Source organism: Penicillium daleae, assembly GCF_028827525.1.
Source record: "Penicillium daleae strain IBT 16125 chromosome Unknown utg000004l_segment0_segment0, whole genome shotgun sequence".
NCBI classification, from domain to species: Eukaryota; Fungi; Ascomycota; class Eurotiomycetes; order Eurotiales; family Aspergillaceae; genus Penicillium; species Penicillium daleae.
The window spans coordinates 61970-79990 of record NW_026623152.1 but is presented as its reverse complement, the minus strand read 5'-3'; the positions used below and the strand labels follow the sequence as shown (position 1 = coordinate 79990).

Genomic DNA, 18021 nt, shown 5'->3' with positions numbered 1-18021 from the left:
GACAGAAAGCCCAATGGACGATCCCGAATATATATATTCTGGCCAGCACGACGAGGGGTACGACAGCGATCGCAGCACACGAGCACCATCGAGTAGCCCAGCGTTTGGACCCACCCATTGCCCGCCAGAGCCCATGCAGTTCAGTCAGCAGCGGCGACAGAAAGCGCGGCCATTTCGCGAATGGTTACGAGTGTTGACAGATACATTCATAGTGCGCGGGACGCATACTCCCATGCGGTGGATGCTCGATTTGCATACGTACGGGCCACGGATCCATTACAGTAGTACTGCGACGGGCCACATGAGCTGGCTCGGGCAGGACGAATTGCTATACAAGGAAGTCCATTTCACCATGGGCGACTTCCGTGGCTATATCCATGGGTTAGTTAGCTCCTTGCGCCAGCTCATGCACCAAGAGCTATTGATGTGCGACTTCGCCAGCCCAGCCAGCCTAGCCAGCCTAGCCAGCCCAACGAGCCCAACAAGCCCACCAACGATCCCGTGGGCGCAGCTTATGGATGACCCGACGCAGGCAAAGCCCGGCTAGTGCTTTTTAGACGAGAGTCGCACGCGGTGGCCCGTTCAGGGGGCCCAATGGCTCATAAGCCGGATCCAGCGCGAGCCACGATTACAGCAGCGATTTGTCAACGGCCCCGAGCGTCAGTTCCGCATGCGTGCCATTGATCAATACATGCAGAGCGTGGTCCAGTTCCGTGAGAAACTTAGTGTCTGTATCCATATGACCGTTGGCCAGCCCAGCCGCGCACCTGAGCTACTCAGCATCCGCCATCGTAATACAGAAGGGGGGCATCGCAATATCTTTCCTGACGACGTGCTTGTCGTTTTCGCCACGGAATACCACAAAGGCTTTTATGCGACGAACGACGCGAAGATCATCCATCGGTATTTGCTGCGCGCCGTTGGGAAGCTCGTGGTATGGTATTTATGGTTGGTTTTACCATTCGTCGAACGATTACAGGCGTACCAGCAGGCGATTCGGGGTATTAATCGGCAGACTATGGAAGCGATGCAATGCCACGCAGCATACATATGGGCGCCGGATCCCCAGACGGGTCGCGAGTGGACGTCGGAGCGATTCCGGGAGGCGTTGAAGCGCAAGACTGCGATTGGGCTGAATGGGTAAGCTAGATTACGTTTTTGACGGCCAGCTCCATAGCAGCTCCATGGCAGCTCCAAGACTAGGTCCACGGCCAGCTTGGTGGCCAGCTTGACGGCTAGATCGATGGCCAGGTCCATGGCCAGCTTGACAGCCAGCTTGACGGCCAGCTTGGTTGATTAATGAATCGCATGACTAACTACACAATAGGTATACATTGAATTTGCCCGCGTACCGGAATATCGCCATTGGGATCAGCCGGCGGTATTTACGGGTATCCAGCGTTTTCCCCCAGAATCTCCAGGACGATGGCAGTGCTCAGGCGCCAGCTGACGACGACCATGAACCAGAAGACCATATTGCAGATTTACAGGCTGCGCATTCATCCCACGTCGCCGGCATGACTTATGGGCGCGAGATCACCGAACAGGCTGTGACGACGGCGCACCGACGGGAGATGTTTCGATTATCCAGCACGGATTGACATCGGTTTTTAGGGTTCGAGAGCGCGGAGGATGGCTTAGCGAGGTGCTTGGCAAGCGCAAACAGGGCCCATTGGAGGCAGAGGCGGACGAGAATCGACGTCAGCGCCAATGGCAGCTGCACCAGGCCGATATGACAGACGCATTACAGCGGATGACCAACGACGACCAGAGCCAGTTCCGCGGTATACAGGGGCCGGCGATCCAGGCGATCCAGCATGGGGTGAGCCTCGTCGTCGTAGTCATGCCCACGGGCGGGGGGAAGAGCACGTTGTTCATGTTACCCGCATGGGTCAGCGGCGGGTTAACGGTGGTCGTTGTACCACTGATTGCTTTACGTGGAGACTTACAGGCTAGGTGCGCGGGAGCAGGCATATCATGCGTCGAATGGGAGAGCCGGCGGCCACCGGACGAAGCGGCTATTGTGCTAGTGACGCCAGAGTCCGCATTGAGTGAGGATTTCATAACGTTTTTGAATCGACAACAGGTCAGTTACTAAATCGCTTGACGGCCAGCTCCATGGCTAGCTCCATAGCGAGCTTGACGGCCGGCGTCATGGCCAGCTCCATGGATACATGGCTTGATTAATAGCTAATTGATATTAGGTCATAAAACGAATAGACCGCATCGTCATTGATGAATGCCACGTTGTTTTGAACCAGCAGACGGATTTCCGCCCCAAGATGCAGCAGCTCGGACGGTTGATGGTCGCACGCACCCAGATGGTTTTATTGACTGCGATGTTGCCCCCCAGCTTGGAGGGACGATTATGGCAGCGCATGCGATGGTCCCAGGACCAGGTCAGCTTCTTCCGTGGTCGAACCAGCCGGACCAACGCGGCATATCGGATATGGCGGCCAGTAATCGAGCAGGGGGTTCGAGGGGCCCCATCGATGGATCCAAATGGATCAGATCGCGCCATTCATCCGGGGCCGCATCCAACGATCCAGAGGCGGGCGAACGATTATATATGCGCATATAGTAGCGCATGTAACGACGATGGCCGACATACTAGGCTGCGACGCTTATTACCATCAAGCGCTCGACAAGGCAAGCGTTTTGGAGCGGTTTCGCAGCCAGCCCCAAGGGGTGATCGTGGCCACGAGTGCATTAGGGATGGGGTGGATATCCCAGGCATTCGCAGCATCATCCATTTAGGGCGGCCGCGGACATTGCTTGATTACGCGCAGGAGAGCGGACGGGCGGGCCGTGATGGTCAAGCTAGCGAAGCGATCATTATCCAGCCCGAGGGGATCGATACCCCCCCCCTCGTTATGGATGCAGGATACACCGTTGGCCGAGCAGCAGCGGATGATGCGTATATGTCCGCCAATCAATGCCGACGAGTCGTTTTGGACGGGTATTTAGATGGCATCGTCGACGGATACCACCGCAGCCATTGTGGGGACTACAATCATGGTTTGGCTATGCGGGAGGCCCAATGCGATGGATGTGACACAGATTGGGAGGCTATGGAAGAGCACGTAGGCAGCGAAGCCAGCCACCAGGGCGACGGCCATGAAATTGGCCAGCCCCAGCGCCAACGCCAAGGCCAGCTTCAGCACGACGGCCAGGGCCAGGGCCAGCTCCATCATGACGGCCAGCAAGACGGCCAGCACGACGGCCAGCACAAAGTCCAGCGATCGAGCCAGCGACAGAGCCAGCAGTATTGAATCTGAAAGCTTTCAGTCACAGGCGGCATGGAGCCCAAACAATGATCGTATACAGACCATGCCGGCCAGCATACGCTCCAGTGATCGCATAGCTATACCATTTAGCGTCCAGCAGCAGTTCCAGCAGCAGGAAATCGATCGTGCGCGCATGTCGCAGCAGCATCAGCAGGCACGGCAGGAGGAGCTTACGGACGAAGAGTTTTTAATGCAGCAGGCGGGAGAATGGCAGGACCATTGTTGGATTTGTGCGCAGGAAGGCCATGATGCCGAGCACGAATTATACCTTTGTACTAGACCTCTGCAAGGACCGCCAAGATACTTTTCTATGTATAAATACTCATAAAGTGCCTTAAATAGGAGATTGTTTCCTTACAATTCAGTAATTATGCATAATTGTACGTCTTGGCAGTCCTCTTGGCGGGTGCGGTCCTTGACCTCGAGACCAAAACCTCACCATGCAGAGGCCTACAGAGGTCCCAGGACCTCGAGAATTAGTTCATCATAGTTGTAACTTCACGCGCTATCGTTTGATACCTATTTCGTAGGTGAGATGGCGGTGTTGGTTGCGACTGGTGCGAATGCACAGAAATTACCCCCTGACAGGAAAGGACCACCGAAAACCACGGTACCCAGATCGATGGATGACATCGCAGAGGGGGCCCGCCAGGTGTTGAACCACATAGAGAACAATGGCACGGAGGACCGATATGTCACTGGATATATCCGGGCTGTTCGCCAGTACGCGCTCAACGCCCAAAGGGGCGACGTCATGGGGATGGCCAAGGTGCTTGATGCGCTGATCAAGATCAACGCCGACACCGAACGCTTGAACCAGCGAATGACAACCATTGAAGCTTCAACAAGCAACCTATCGAGATCTTTATCCTCCCTTCCTGCCGATTCTGCGGCAGCGTGGCACAACTTCCGCGCCAGAGACTGGCAAGCGGCTTGGCCACGGCTTCGGCGCCCAATACCTGGAGCAATGGCACCTCATCTCCAGGTGTACCGGAAATTGAGCTTCGTGAAGATCGGGAGGTCATTGTGAAAGTTGGAGCAAATCGCGAACAAATCCGAACGCTGTCACCGAAGGAGCTCGTGGAGCGTGCGGAACGACAACGAACGACGGTTGCCCGACAGAAGAACTCCACGGCCCTGGCTGGGGGTGCAAGCTTCGTCGCAGCTCGCAAGTTAACATCAGGAGATGTAGCCATGGTAGCTAATACTGCTGCAGGGGCTGAGCTCTTGCGCAAACACACTGAGTGGTCGAGAGCATTCGGACCGGGCTCGATTGTCCAGGAACCGTCCTGGGGAGTAGTAGCGTACAATATCCCGGTGAGATCGATGAAGCTTACTCCGGAGACGATGGCCGACGTTGCGCGTGAGCTACTCGCACAGAACGACTGGGGCGAAGCTGCCAGGATCCAGTTCCTCGGCTGGCTAACGCGACCGGGTGCACGAGCAGAGGGCTCGATCCTGATCGAGTTCACCAGCCCAGCCGTGGCCAACCGTGCGATCATCACCGGCATCGTGTGGGGGAAGCAAATCCACCACGCTGTGCGCTTCTGCAGAGAAGGGCGGACAAAGTTATGCAGGAAATGCCAAAAACCGGGGCATATCCAATCACACTGTTCCAACGATTTCAAATGTGGTCACTGCGCCGATGGGCACCCGACCTGGGAGTGCCCGTCGACAAAGGGACAAACGATACCTGTCAAATGCTCTAATTGTGGCGGAGGACACCGCCCAACCAGTCAAGACTGTGCGGTGAAGAGGACAGCTATGACAGAGGCGAAACAGGCACTGCTTGATTCCCCTACATATCACCGAGTGCCACTTCAATACCGAAATGCTATGAGGAATGGCAACACAACGACAACCCTGGCCACGTCTGGCCCAACTGAGGGTAACGAGCTGGACATGTCTATACACGCAACGGGAGCACGGCAGGAAGAGGAACAACCTCAGCATCCCCAGCCTGTCACTGTCGACCTGGTGAATTTGGAAATGGAACCACCCCGGGAAATGGTACCACCCATTATGGAGGCACCAAGTGCCGAACCCGGTCAGCATGAGAAGCCCAGAAGAGGTCCGGGCCGACCAAAGGGCTCAAGAACCAGACCCAGAAACCAGGCGCAACCGGCTGCCGACAACACACCCTTAGCGGTAAACCGGATGTCGACACGATCCCAAGCCGCCTCCCAGAAGGCCACCCAGGAACACAACATGTCCAAGAAACGCCGCGTGGGAGAACCAGAGGATACGATGGATGAGCAACCGGATGGTAGCAACTGGTTCGACATCCACCTTCCTCAAACCGACCCTGCTCAGGCCAGCACCCAGCAAGACGACAGGTTTGAACAAGCACTCACCCAGTTCACTAACGATGTCACCACAATCAACGATACCAATACTCTCGAGCCTAGTCTTCAGGGTCTAGACCCGAATAGTCCAGAATACCGAAAACTCATCACTTTGAGACACAACCAGACACACCTGGTCTCAGTCGGATCGTCTCCGCCGGTGTTCACGACCGACGCACCTACAATTGAAGACCCAAATGACGACATATGGCACGAAACCAGCGAGCTCATTGACGATCAACAGCACAATCAATGAAATAGTTTGAATTGCTCCAATACAACGCACACAAATCATGGTCCGTAATGGCCACCTTTCTCAGGGATAAAGCAGTCCTAGAGGCGGACGTCATTGCTGTCCAAGAGCCTTGGCGAAATGAACAACAGCATACAACCCACCAGCCGGCGACTGCAAAGTTCCAGCTGCTGTACCCAGCGATGCAGGACCATATACAAGATTGTGACCCAAACTCTGCCCAGCCAGGGGTATGCCTCTTTGTCTCGAAAAAAGTCGACCCTGGCACCTGGTCGTGCCAACTTGTGTCGCAGGATTATCAGTTATTGAAGCTCTGAAGAGCCAACCGGGGCAGGGATTGGACGGACCTATTCGTACATAATGTGTATAACAGACCAGGCGGTGGCACCCTGGCCCAGCTAAGAGACGAGTTGGCAAAGCGCCCTCTGGCAGAGCATATTGTAGTGGGCGACATGAATGCTCACCACCCAGTCCGGGGAGGGCCTGGAACTAAAATCGACGATGAAGCTGAACAACTGCTACAGATCGCAGATGAACAGGGCCTTGAACTGATCACCGAGGAAGGAAAAGCGACATAGACCAGAAACGATCAATCCTCCTTGATTGACCTTACCTTCATCAGCTCCAGCCTTACCGGCAGAATGATTCTCTGTGGGCGAGCGGACGACATTGAGCATTTATCCGACCACTTCCCTATCAGAACCACGCTTGACATCGGGACGCCGATATTGACGCAGCAGAAAAGGAGGAACTGGAAAGCAACTGATGAGAGAAAGCTCGTCCGAAAGGTCGAAGAAGGGCTACAAGAAGGTGATCTGTCTATGGAAGACAACCGGCAGATCGAAGAGCAATGTCAGAAGCTACTAGGTGTTGTGCAATGCGCAATTGACCTCTCAACCCCGTGGGCAAAGCCGTCGATATAGTCGAACCCGGACTTTGCCGAAGAGTGCAGGGCCGCCGTTAAGGAGGTTCGGGGTCTACGACGTATACACACAAGGACAAAAGACCCCTACGACTGGATGCTGTACTCTAAGGCACGCAACAAGAAGACGCGTTTGGTCAAGAGAGCACTCTCCCGAGCACATCGACGCCGAGTCCAACAAGTCATCGAAGACGGACCCCAGGGCATGTGGCGCCTGGCTAAATAGGCAAGGAACCGTAGCGGGGCCTATGAGAGAGGCATTACTCCCTCGCTGAAGATTCAGGACCCTAGGACACCAGGCGAACTTGCCGAGACAGTCGACTAGAAAGCGGAGGCTTTCCGGGCGGCCTTTTTCCCACAGCTACCACTAGCAGATCTCGCCGACACTGTCCTATTTCGATACCTATAGCCGATTGAACTTCTATCAATTACTACACAAGAGATACAGGAAGCAGTAAGGACAGCGAAGGCAGGAAAAGCGCCAGGAGCTGATGGCATCCCGAACTCCCTCTGGCATAAATTGATCGAGATACCGGTGGTGCTATAATTACTCGAGCAGCTGTTCAATGCTTATATACGCATTAGCTATAACCTAACGCACTTCCAACAATCGATCACGGTAGTCATCCGAAAGCAGGGAAAGAGTGATTATTAACTGGCAAAATCCTACCGACCGGTAGCGCTTCTCAACACTCTCGGAAAGTTTCTTGAGGCAGTGGTTGCACGACGGATCAGCTATGCCGTGGAAACAGAGGGACTTCTCCCAAAGACCTATCTCGGGGGTCGACGAGGCATCTCCACGGACCATGCTATCCACAACATAATTGACCAAATCAAAATGGCTCAGGGAAAAGGCAAACCGGCGGTCTCCCTGCTAATGCTGGATGTGTCGGGCGCGTATGACAATGTCTCTCACGATCGTCTACTCCACAATCTCAAGAAAAGACGCCTAGGGCAGCTCGTGCCCTGGGTGAAGGCCTTCCTGTCAAATCGAAGCACAATAATCCGTATACCAGAGGGCATCTCAGGTTCAATACCAACACCGACAGGTATCCCCTAAGGATCGCCGATTTCACCAATTCTCTACCTCATCTACAACGCAGACTTGATTGAGAAATGCGGAAACGGTGTGACCAGCAACCGTTGGGTAGACGATGTCTGCTTTATGGCAAAGGGAGACAGCGAGCGAGAGACCATCAGGAAGCTCAAGATTGCCTGCGGGAAGGCCGAACAATAGGCCAAAAAGCATGCCTCGGTATTCGATCCGAAGAAGTACGCACTCGTGCATTTCGTAAACACGAAAGAAGTCGGACCCCAGTACACACCACTATCACTGGAAGGACACGCAGTACTAGCAACAAGGACGGCCGAGCGCTACCTAGGCCACTGGCTTCATTCCTGGCCTGGAATTTCAGTACCACCGTGAAAAAGCCATTTCGAAAGCAACCGTGTCTCTCCAGGCGCTACGAAGCTTAGCGAGCTCAACATAGGGGGCCTCGGTCTCTACCATACGCAAAATCTACTAAGCAGTTGTCATTCCACAGATGCTCTTTGGTGTATCAGCTTGGTACCAGCCTATACTGATCAGTAAAGCGAAGGCACACACAATCTGCCAACCATTCGTGGCCTTCCAGAAGCGTGCGGCCTGTCTCATCAGCGGGGCATTCCGGACAACGGCTGTAGAAGCACTGAACACAGAACTCCATCTACTACCCATAGCAATCTGCATAGATCGGATAGTCAAGGAAACGGCTCTACGGCTACCAACAGGGCTAATATTCGGGGTTCCACCGACTATGCTCCGACGTCGACCCGTAGACGAGAGAGACTGGTCAGGATAGACAACGATAGAGGCGCAAGCCTAGAAGACGGGCGGATGCCCTATAGCTCCCCGGGAACTTTGGCGAGGGACTGGGAGAGTCGAAAGGCATTCGTCCAAGCACCATGGCAAGCACCACCTGAGGTGATCATCGAGGACAGAGATCTCGCGGTGAATAGTCACAACAAGATTTTAGCTAAAAATCCAAAGGAAAGGCCCGTGGTTCTATACACCGAAGGGAGCGGGATCGAAGGAAGAGTCGGCGAGCAGCGATCATCCATCTCGAAGACCCATATACGCATAGCTAGATGGGCGGCGACGACACGTCTACAGTATACGCGGCCGAGCTTCGCGCTATCGAGATAGCACTCATATTAGTGTTAGAGAGCACGGAACCGTAGATCGCAAAGGCAAAAAACGGCCTTGTCATCTTTGCAGACAACTAAGCTGCGCTGAAGGCGCTCCGCCGGCCGCGGATGCCGTCGCGACAGATCTACCTGGCAGGATGCCTAGAGCAAATCCAGCGAGTCGCAGCCAAAGGCATCCGAACCGAGCTAAGGTGGATCCCTGCCCATCAGGGAATAGCGGGCAATGAAGCTGTCGATCGGCACGCAAAAGAATCTGCCTAGGGTCTAGAAGGACCCCAGAACCCTCACAACCGGTATATCCGTCTCGCAGCTGCGGCTAAACGTCACATTCAGGGCGAGGCGAAAACCGAGTAGGAAACATCATGGACCAAGGAGAAGACGAGCCGACCAACGAAACGCTTGGTCGAATTGCCAACCAAGAAGTCCCTGGAATACTAGTCTGACCTGCGGAAAGCAACCGCGTCGATTCTGATGCAGCTTAGCACTGGGCGAATTGGGCTGTCCGGCTATTTGAATCGCATCAACCGGCGAGAATCAGCGCGATGTAACTGCGAACTGGGAAACCAGACGGTAAATCACGTCTTGCTCGAATGTCCGCTGCTCCAGAATAAGCGCGACTGGATGAGAAACGCTCTATCTGACCGCGGAGTCTCTCTCCGACGCGACGAGCTCCTGGCACGGCCGGAGGCCCGCACAATAGTGGCCGAATTCATGGTCCGGACGTGTCTCTTGAGACAGTACCAGACAGTCGACCCAATGGCTCTCGGCGTGGAAGAATGCGACGAAAAATAGGATGACCCCTCAGGACAGTGTGACGGAAGGAGAAGGATGGTGCCCGATAGGAGTGCAGTGCCAGGTCCACTGTACTCCCTTGATGCAAGCGAACGCGAGAGCGGCAGCCGACAGCCCGGATGGCTGGGCAGAAGATAGGTGGGAAGAAAGGGGTTGTCTAGTGAAGGAGAGCCCGTGTTGTGGAACGGCCTGGGGGGTAGACGTTCGTTCTGGATTTCTTTTGTTTACAGTGTTTGCACTGCGGCATTTCATTTGCCTTGTTTGCATATATTCTGGGACGACCAATCAGGAGCTCGCTCCGCGAGCCCAAGAAATAGTCGTCCAGTGGGCTGGCGACCACCTTAAAGCTGTCGGCAGGCCTGAGCCGCCTGACAGCACTCCCGCATAGCAGCAGTACTTAGAGCGAGCTAAATCGGGTAAATGTAATCATCATCGTCATCATCGTCGTCATATCATCATATGGTGCAACTACTTAATACATTCAAAATATATTTCTGCATCGTTACATGCCAATCTCACTAACTCTTCACAATATAGAATACAACGATTTTCTTAGACAAAAAAAGTGTTAGTATAGTATTACCAAGTTGTTGAGATTTACAGGATAACGAGAGGCAGATTGAAGAACGTCGTTTAGATACAAATTTGCGATGTGAAATTGGTACGATTCTACGTAAGCGAAGGGGATTCAGGGCTTATTTAACGTGCACCAGCGGATGTTGGGAAATCCACTTACGACAAAACGCCTACATGCAGGTGTCGTAGATCGTCTTAGACTTATCCTCAACAGCGGACAGCCCCTGACAGTGAAGAGTCACATAGAATCGAGCTGAACTGCTGTTCATCTCGTATTCTGTGGCCATACGCTTCGCTTCGAGGCATATTGCTTTTGTCTGTAGCCATATCACTCAACATCACAGAAGTGATATTGAAGCTAGTGTACGCCACTGACAGTTTGAATGACTCGGGCATGCCGACCGGAGGTTCCTGTCAAGGCATCAACATTTAGATGCCTGGAAGGGAAACCTCAACACAAGTAAGAAGGCTTATTCAAAAGACATGTTTCAAAATAATACATACGGGTTTGATAAAAAATGTGTCGTGGAAAAGTGGAGAGATTTATTACAGTGACCTGGGATTGGTCCATAACCAGCCCATATTTCCTATGTGTTTGTATGTAATATGCGGATAACACCTCGACATCGGTATTGTCACTCGAATACTCGGTTACACCGCCATGGGGCAGCTCAACCTGCCCCTCTTCCCATTCGTTTGAATAGTTTCCTTCTTTTAATCAATCACTCTTTTCTGATGGTTCCGGTAGTTCTCATTCGTCCATATGCATACTAGTCTATACCGATTCAGCTCGCTTTGACAAAATGATTAATTCGTAGTTGGACATACGAAACAGGTATAAGAAACAGTAATTTATGAGTACATGTTAGTAGGTTTATCCATCCTAATTTAGGAAGGCGTGAAAAATTTATGAATATGCGGGACGTGAGGGTCGTAAGCTTACGACCCTCCCCTCTGGAGGGGCGGGTCGCGGGTCGCGAGGAGAGACCCACGGTCCGGGTCATGGCGAGGTCTACATATTTCCCTTTACGGGGAAGTCAAGCGTGGTCCAGGAACGCCTGTTCCTTCAGCCTGGCTCCATTGGCCCTGGGCGTCTGTAACACAGTGAGTCGTACAGACCCAGGGCAGATACCAGGATGGTAATCAAGATGAAATACGACGTAGTGGAGAACTCAGTCTGAACTCAATTGATTGGTTGTAAGAGGTAAAGTGTCAGACTATCGAGAGGAGGCATAATGCCAAGGGTTACCGCCCTGGCTGACTAATGACCGTCCTGCGTAATAACTAACTAGTTAAGAAAGAACCAGGAAATCCCAAACATCCGCCACAACAGCTCCAGGGTACCAGCAATAAGCCATCTATGGGCCCTCTAGAGATCCCACTTATAGCCCCACTTAGGGCAATTTTTAGCCAAGGCACGTATCTTCCGTGGTCCATGGTGTACTTTAAATGGGATACAAGAACAAATCAACATATTAACGTTCTCTGTCAGCCTTACACTTCTTGGTACACAGTCTTAAAGGTACGGCTTAGACTCCGTATGAGAGAGAAAGACGCCTGCATAACCACCGTCAACAGTAGCCCTATTCACGAGAGCCAAGACCGATTTGGCACTGTCTTCTGGTTTCATAGGTCCGTGGAAGGCGGGTGAATATTGCTTAAACTTCCCAAACATAGCCATAGCCAACTGTCCCTCCTCCTCCGTTTCTATCGAAACGTTAGCAAAAAGCATTCCATTTCAGTTGTCAAGACGACTACATACCAATATTAAGACTGCCAGTGTCTACAGCACCAGGGCATATAGCCATGCAGAGGACGTCTTTCTCACGGTACAAGGCGCTGAACTTGGCCATGGCCATATTAAGGGCAGCCTTGCTCATTGCATAGGATGCGGCTTGGTAGATATCGGCTTTGAGTGTCATCTCAGGGTCCGACATGCCCGTGGAGATGGCAATCACTTTCTTCGCCCGACCTTTTAAAATCAGGGGCATGAAAGCATTGAAAAGATGGACGGCGCCGATGGTATTGACTCTGAAGTGGTCAATCACATCTTGTTCAAGGGCTTCTGGATCGCGGCTCCTGTGGAGAAATTAATCCCGAATCAACTATCCCAGGGACCTTGGTCACTCCGCCTAGAACTTACAGAGTATCAAAGCCAACCAGCGCAGTCTTAGATTGAAGCGCGGCATTGGCTATGACATAATCAAGGGCGCCATTGGTCTTCTCCGAAACATACTGAACTGCTTTCTGCGAAATCTTTAGGCTAGTTTCGACTTCGGTTTTAATATATTACTCATTAGCTTACCTCCAATGCCCTTGGGTCTGTGGTGTCGGCCTGAATGATGTGAATATTTTTCCGGCCGATTGCAGAGGAAACCTTGGACTCGACGGCCGCTTGGTCGCGGACGAGGCCGAAGACGGTATTGGCCGGGTCTTCAGAGAGCTGGCGGACGAACTCGAACTAGACGATGAAGTATGTGCATTAGTTACACGAGTCTTGTGCATGAAGCAGGGATGAGAGCGTACGCCAAGGCCACGGGAGACTCCGGTAATCACCCAGGAAGACATTGTGACGGTTTATAAAACTTATAAAGACTGAGACGGGGTCGTAGGATGATACTGAGAGTTGATGAGCCTAGAAGAGCAGCAATAGTGCATGTATTTATATATCGACCATGAGCCTCGTTTGCCCGCTTTTGCTGATTTCAAATCCGTCATGATGTCACATGGTGCGCCTAAAGCGAGGGTCCACTATAAATTGCCAAGGCACAGAAAAGTTGCCAGTTTTCTCAAAGCAGAAAGATAAGTGAGCATTCAGTCATCTTCCGCTTTGAGAAAACCGGCAACTTTTCTGTGCTTTGGCAATTTAAAGTGGATCCTCGCTTTAGACAGAGCCAGAGTTTAGTCCAGAACCTTAAATGAACAACACACTACAGTATTATAAATCACAAGTTATACAAGGCCGAGAAATCAAAATCGTTCTCTTCACGAGTCCTCCACACCGGCATAAATTTAATGTTGATTATAAAAGCCGCCGGGAGGATTCTGGCCGACCCCGAGCCCAATACCACATTTAGCTGCGCTCTTTTTGGCCTAGCCCAGGCAAGGGCGATTTCAATCTTTATCTCCAGCCCCTGATTCCAGTATCGGCCAGCGTGAGATCCTTATATTCCCCGCACTGCTCCTCCAGCGCGGCGATGAGTCGCTAAAGCTGGCACGGCCACATTTCGATTTACGCCAGAGAAAGGTCGCGTGACGAGCCCTGCCCGCGATGACGGTCTACGCGCGCACCGACGCAGAGGGGACTCTGGATGCGTCAGCGCCGGCTCATGCACTGGTGAAACAGAGCGAAGTTGCGGCGGAAGGCGGCATACTACAGGCCCCTCCGCCGGCTGCGTCCCCCGAAGGTCCGCCCTCCGAAGACGAATATCCCAGGGGACTCGCATTGCTGTTTATCCTTCTGTCGCTCGTCCTGTCCATTGTCATGGTGGCCGTCGATCAGGTGAGGCGCTGGATCTCATTCCCTTCCCTGCCGCCCACCCTCCGCTGACCCTCGATCCAGACCATCATCGCAACGGCCATCCCCCTGATTACCGACGAGTTCCACAGCGTGACTCAGATCGGCTGGTACGGGTCGGCCTTCTTCCTGGAGTTTGCCTCGTTCACGTCATCGTGGGGCAAGCTCTTCAAGTATTTTCGCCTGCAATGGACCTTCCTCGTCGCCGTCTTCCTCTTTGAATTAGGCAGTCTCGTGTGCGGTTCGTGTTTTCCGTGTCCCCGAGGGCTTTTGCGTGGCGATCGGCTAACTCCCGTCCATAGCGGTCGCCCCCAGTAGCACGGCCTTGATCGTCGGTCGTGCCCTTGCGGGTTTGGGTGCGGCCGGCGTCGGGCGCCTTCATCCTCATCGCCTTCCTGGCGTGCCTTGTAAATACCGTACCCAACCGGTCCGGTTCAACCACGGCGTGGCTTTATCTAAATCACCGGCCTGGATAATAGTTTCGTGGGTATCCTGATCCTGGCGCTGATACTCTCGCACCGCCTGCAACAACTGGTCAACGGCATCGGCATCCGCCACCGGGCCATCGGCCGGGGCGTTGCGGGTCGGCCGGGCTACACGAATAAAATGGGATCCGGGACCTTGGGTAAATAACCGCTGGCATGATACGGGACGGCTGTTTTGATCAATGTTAACTAATCTAGAAAAATCCCGATCTAATAGTAGTATTATTGACCTTTAGAGGGCTAACTATATAGGAAGCTATCTTGTTAGATGCTATACAGATACCTCGTACGATAGTCGTTTAAAGACGGCGCGGCATCTGTTTAGCAAAACCAGCAAACACTCTGTAATACCCTAGGTAATTAACCTAGTCTATATCATCCTAGCTACGTACGGACCGTTTGCTACTCCCTCTATTATAGTCCTCTCCTCCCTCCTAATGTAAAGGTATTATCTACTTGCAGGGTAGAAGGCCTGTCAATCAGGTAGAAGAAAAGCACCAAGTCCAATTGCTTCAGAGACTGTTTCTTGAGGAGTTCGAAACCCGCTCCTCGCAGCTCATATTTATGTATAGTCTCTTCGCGAAACAGGAAGGAGGGGTAAACACAAGAAGGAGGGGAATCCTGGAAGGAATACGAGCTTGTGTAACCAGTCTTCAGCTACGCCATCAAGGAGGAATAGCTGTTCGTCCGACAGGATCTTCAGGGCCCCACAGGGCCTAGGGCATCAATATAGGAATAGCCTCATGATAGAAATCTTATAACAATTATCCTCCCTCTAAGGATCGCTTGCCCTCAAGCGAGGTGAGCCAACACGAGACAATATAACAAATAGGCAGTCTAGGAGGGTTATCCTTTTGCTCTCGCTTCCCTAGCCGTTCGGCTTAGTTTCGCCCTGGTTCCGGTAGGAGTACGTTGCCTTCCCTTAGCAGCTTGGGATTTCTCTTTGTTTCTCCGCTTCCGGTAGGATTGTATTACTTCCGTAGCATTTGCCATATCTTCTTGAGAGACCTATTAGTTATATTCGGAGGGCCAGCCTTTCTATTTAACGAGGAAGTGAGTTTCTCCTTCAATCAGCTTCTCATCACGCACTTCTTCAACCTCGTACTCGTCTTCATCTTCAAGCTCGGGCATCGGTAAGGATTCGTTATCCTTTCGGCTATGCTTTCGCTATAGTTCGAGGAGGGACATATAGAAGACGTTGTAGATACGGTCGTATTGCTAAGGTAAGCTTAGGCGGTAAGCTTGTTTACCGATAGCTTATAATACCTAAAAGGGGCCGATAAAGCGGGGAGCTAGTTTCTTGCTTCCTTTCAACTTAAGATTCTTGGTTAATAGTCTAACAAGATCGCCCTTCTTGAATTATATCGGTTTATAGGCTTTGTTATAGTATTTCACTATAGTTTCGTTTGCCTTTTGCTAGTGTTCCTGCAGTCTTTAACGGAGTACCTTAAGCCTTTTAATTCGCGCGGATGCCGCTAGAACCTCTCCGTAGGGAGTTTCGCCCTCGAAACGTTAACAGAAATCTAGTAAATAGCCGAGTAGAGCTTAGAAGGGTAATAAACTAGTTATTATGTTAACGGCGTTATTACGTACGAATTCTGTAGATTTAAGCAGTATTAGCTAAAGAGCTTAGTTTTTAGCTACGAAGCATCGAAGGTAGTATTTAAGGATTTAGTTAACGCGTTCCGTTTAACTATCGGTTTAGGGGTAAAAAGCTATCGAAAGCCTAAGGCGTACTCGAGATAGGTAATAGAGATTTAACTAAAACTTGCTAGTAAATAGGGATCCACGGTCGGAGATAATACCCTTAGGGGGTCCAAACCGTAATTCGACGTTATTATAGAAAAGCTTAGCAAGTTCTCCTACAGTAATCGTGGAGGAAACGGGGAAGAATAGGGACTATTTCGTGAACCGATCGACAATAATAAGGATTGCATCTACTAACTTGCCGTTATAAATTGTTAGTAGGAGTCTAGTAATAAAGTCTATTAATAACTCTACGAAGGGTCTCGGGGGGATAGGTAGTAGTTAAAGTTTACTATAAGGCTTATATCTCTTTAGGGTAATACCTTGACAGATCTAGCAATCCTGTACGTATTCGGCGACGTCTCGGTTAAGGTTCGGCTAGTAGTATTTCCTTTTTATCAGCTTAAGGGTTCTAGTACGCCCGAAGTAGCTAGCAAGAGGATTATTATAGTGAATACTTAGTAGTATAGTTCTAAGGTTACTCCCCCGCAGGGATATAAATACGTTCCTTGAATCGCAAAAGGCTCTCGGGCTCTATACTCTAGCCCTTAAACCCCGGAGTCGTATACTCGACGGCGGTCTTTCGGTGCTAAGTCTCTAGGTCTTCGTCTTAAAGTCGCCTAACAAGCTCCTTAAGGTCCTTACCTACCTCGGCTAGGTAGGCCTACTCGGAGGCACAAGCTAGCTAAACCTGCGCGTTAGGGAGACGGCGCGCACGCCCGAGCTCCCCCTAATCGATTGTACTAATCGATTTATCCCTATCTTTATTCTCTTTAAAGTATAGGATACTCGAGGTAAGCGTACTCACAGTCAGCGACTAGACCCTAATAGAACAGTAATTAGTCGTCTGCGATTCGCTAGCTATTCGGCGGCTCAACGGCGAAATTAGGTTAACCTTATAGTTACTCGGTAGCTATCGCCGAGAGGGTCTATCCGCGGGATTACTCTTCCTAGCGCGATATTTTATCACAAAATCAAACAGTATAAGGGCCAAGCACTACTATACTTACCTACCGTTAAGCTTTAGCTATTTTATAAAAGCCTAAAGGTTCGAATAATCCGAGAATACTTTAATTAGGTACACACTCCCCTCGAGGTAGTATCGCTACTATTTAAACAAGTATACGATAGCGAATAGCTCCTAATCCGGTATTCTATAGAGGACTTCTGCTCCGGTGAACTTCCGCGACTAGAAGGCTACTAGATACTATATTCCGCTCTCGTTAAGCTAGGAGAGGATCCCGGCTATAGCGCCGTTAGATATATCGGTTTCTAACCGAATCGGCTTCGACGGGTCAAAGTATTAAAGAAGAGGCGCTAACTAAAAGGCGGCGATTAGGCGGCGAAACGCTACCCTTTTACGAAGGTCTAGGTTAACCTATCCTAGCTTTCGCCCGTTCTTACTACCTTTTAGTAGGGCTATAAGTAGTAGTATAATACGGGAGTAATTTCTAATAAATCTACAGTAGAAGTTACAGAATCCTAGGAATACCTAGATATCCCTATATATCTTAGGTAGCTCCTACGACGCGATATCGATTACCCGGCGAGGGTCTATCGAAACGCCCCTTTATAATATAACAAAGCTAAGGAACTTAACCTAATCTTAGTAGAATATACACTTACTAGGCTTCGCGTATAAGCCTGCCTTTCGTAGCTATTCTAGTACCTAGTATAGATAGTCCGTATACGATGCTCGGTCTACCGAAAAGATTAAGATATCGTTAAGATATACTACCGTAAAGACGTCGAGAACGTCATAAAGCGCTATATAAATATAGTTTTAGAAGGTTACGGGCGTATTTATAAGGCCGAAGGGTATAACTATGTATTCGTAGTGCCCGTAACGTATACGGAAGGCTATCTTCTACTCGTCTCCTTCCTTAATACGGATTCGGTAGTAGGCGTCTT

General features: G+C 51.2%; 7 protein-coding genes across 7 annotated transcripts; 5 read left to right on the top strand and 2 right to left on the bottom strand.

Moving 5' to 3' along the window:
• Positions 1 to 13: 13 nt before the first annotated feature.
• On the top strand, positions 14 to 1601 carry N7458_003756 (uncharacterized protein; the record flags this gene model as incomplete). The annotated part of the gene is made up of 2 exons (XM_056907138.1): positions 14 to 381; positions 1328 to 1601. 2 exons carry the CDS (start codon positions 14 to 16, stop codon positions 1599 to 1601), a joined length of 642 nt encoding a protein of 213 aa, XP_056767865.1.
• A 1362-nt stretch (positions 1602 to 2963) lies between these two features.
• N7458_003755 (uncharacterized protein) lies at positions 2964 to 3194 on the bottom strand (the record flags this gene model as incomplete). Its single annotated transcript, XM_056907137.1, has 1 exon — positions 2964 to 3194. One exon carries the CDS (start codon positions 3192 to 3194, stop codon positions 2964 to 2966), a length of 231 nt encoding a protein of 76 aa, XP_056767864.1.
• A 136-nt stretch (positions 3195 to 3330) lies between these two features.
• N7458_003754 (zinc knuckle domain protein) lies at positions 3331 to 5888 on the top strand (the record flags this gene model as incomplete). The annotated part of the gene is made up of 3 exons (XM_056907136.1): positions 3331 to 3559; positions 3818 to 4184; positions 4217 to 5888. 3 exons carry the CDS (start codon positions 3331 to 3333, stop codon positions 5886 to 5888), a joined length of 2268 nt encoding a protein of 755 aa, XP_056767863.1.
• Positions 5889 to 9356: 3468 nt separating this feature from the next.
• N7458_003753 (uncharacterized protein) lies at positions 9357 to 9786 on the top strand (the record flags this gene model as incomplete). Its single annotated transcript, XM_056907135.1, is given in 2 exon segments — positions 9357 to 9416; positions 9433 to 9786. 2 exon segments carry the CDS (start codon positions 9357 to 9359, stop codon positions 9784 to 9786), a joined length of 414 nt encoding a protein of 137 aa, XP_056767862.1.
• A 1-nt stretch (position 9787) lies between these two features.
• N7458_003752 (uncharacterized protein) lies at positions 9788 to 10103 on the top strand (the record flags this gene model as incomplete). The annotated part of the gene is made up of 2 exons (XM_056907134.1): positions 9788 to 9988; positions 10017 to 10103. The coding sequence occupies 2 exons, from the start codon at positions 9788 to 9790 to the stop codon at positions 10101 to 10103; spliced, it is 288 nt and encodes a 95-aa protein (XP_056767861.1).
• Positions 10104 to 11878: 1775 nt separating this feature from the next.
• N7458_003751 (uncharacterized protein) lies at positions 11879 to 12930 on the bottom strand (the record flags this gene model as incomplete). Its single annotated transcript, XM_056907133.1, has 5 exons — positions 11879 to 12069; positions 12125 to 12441; positions 12506 to 12609; positions 12668 to 12823; positions 12889 to 12930. The coding sequence occupies 5 exons, from the start codon at positions 12928 to 12930 to the stop codon at positions 11879 to 11881; spliced, it is 810 nt and encodes a 269-aa protein (XP_056767860.1).
• A 703-nt stretch (positions 12931 to 13633) lies between these two features.
• Positions 13634 to 14375, top strand: N7458_003750 (major facilitator superfamily transporter; the record flags this gene model as incomplete). Its single annotated transcript, XM_056907132.1, has 3 exons — positions 13634 to 13864; positions 13925 to 14120; positions 14182 to 14375. The coding sequence occupies 3 exons, from the start codon at positions 13634 to 13636 to the stop codon at positions 14373 to 14375; spliced, it is 621 nt and encodes a 206-aa protein (XP_056767859.1).
• Positions 14376 to 18021: the final 3646 nt, after the last annotated feature.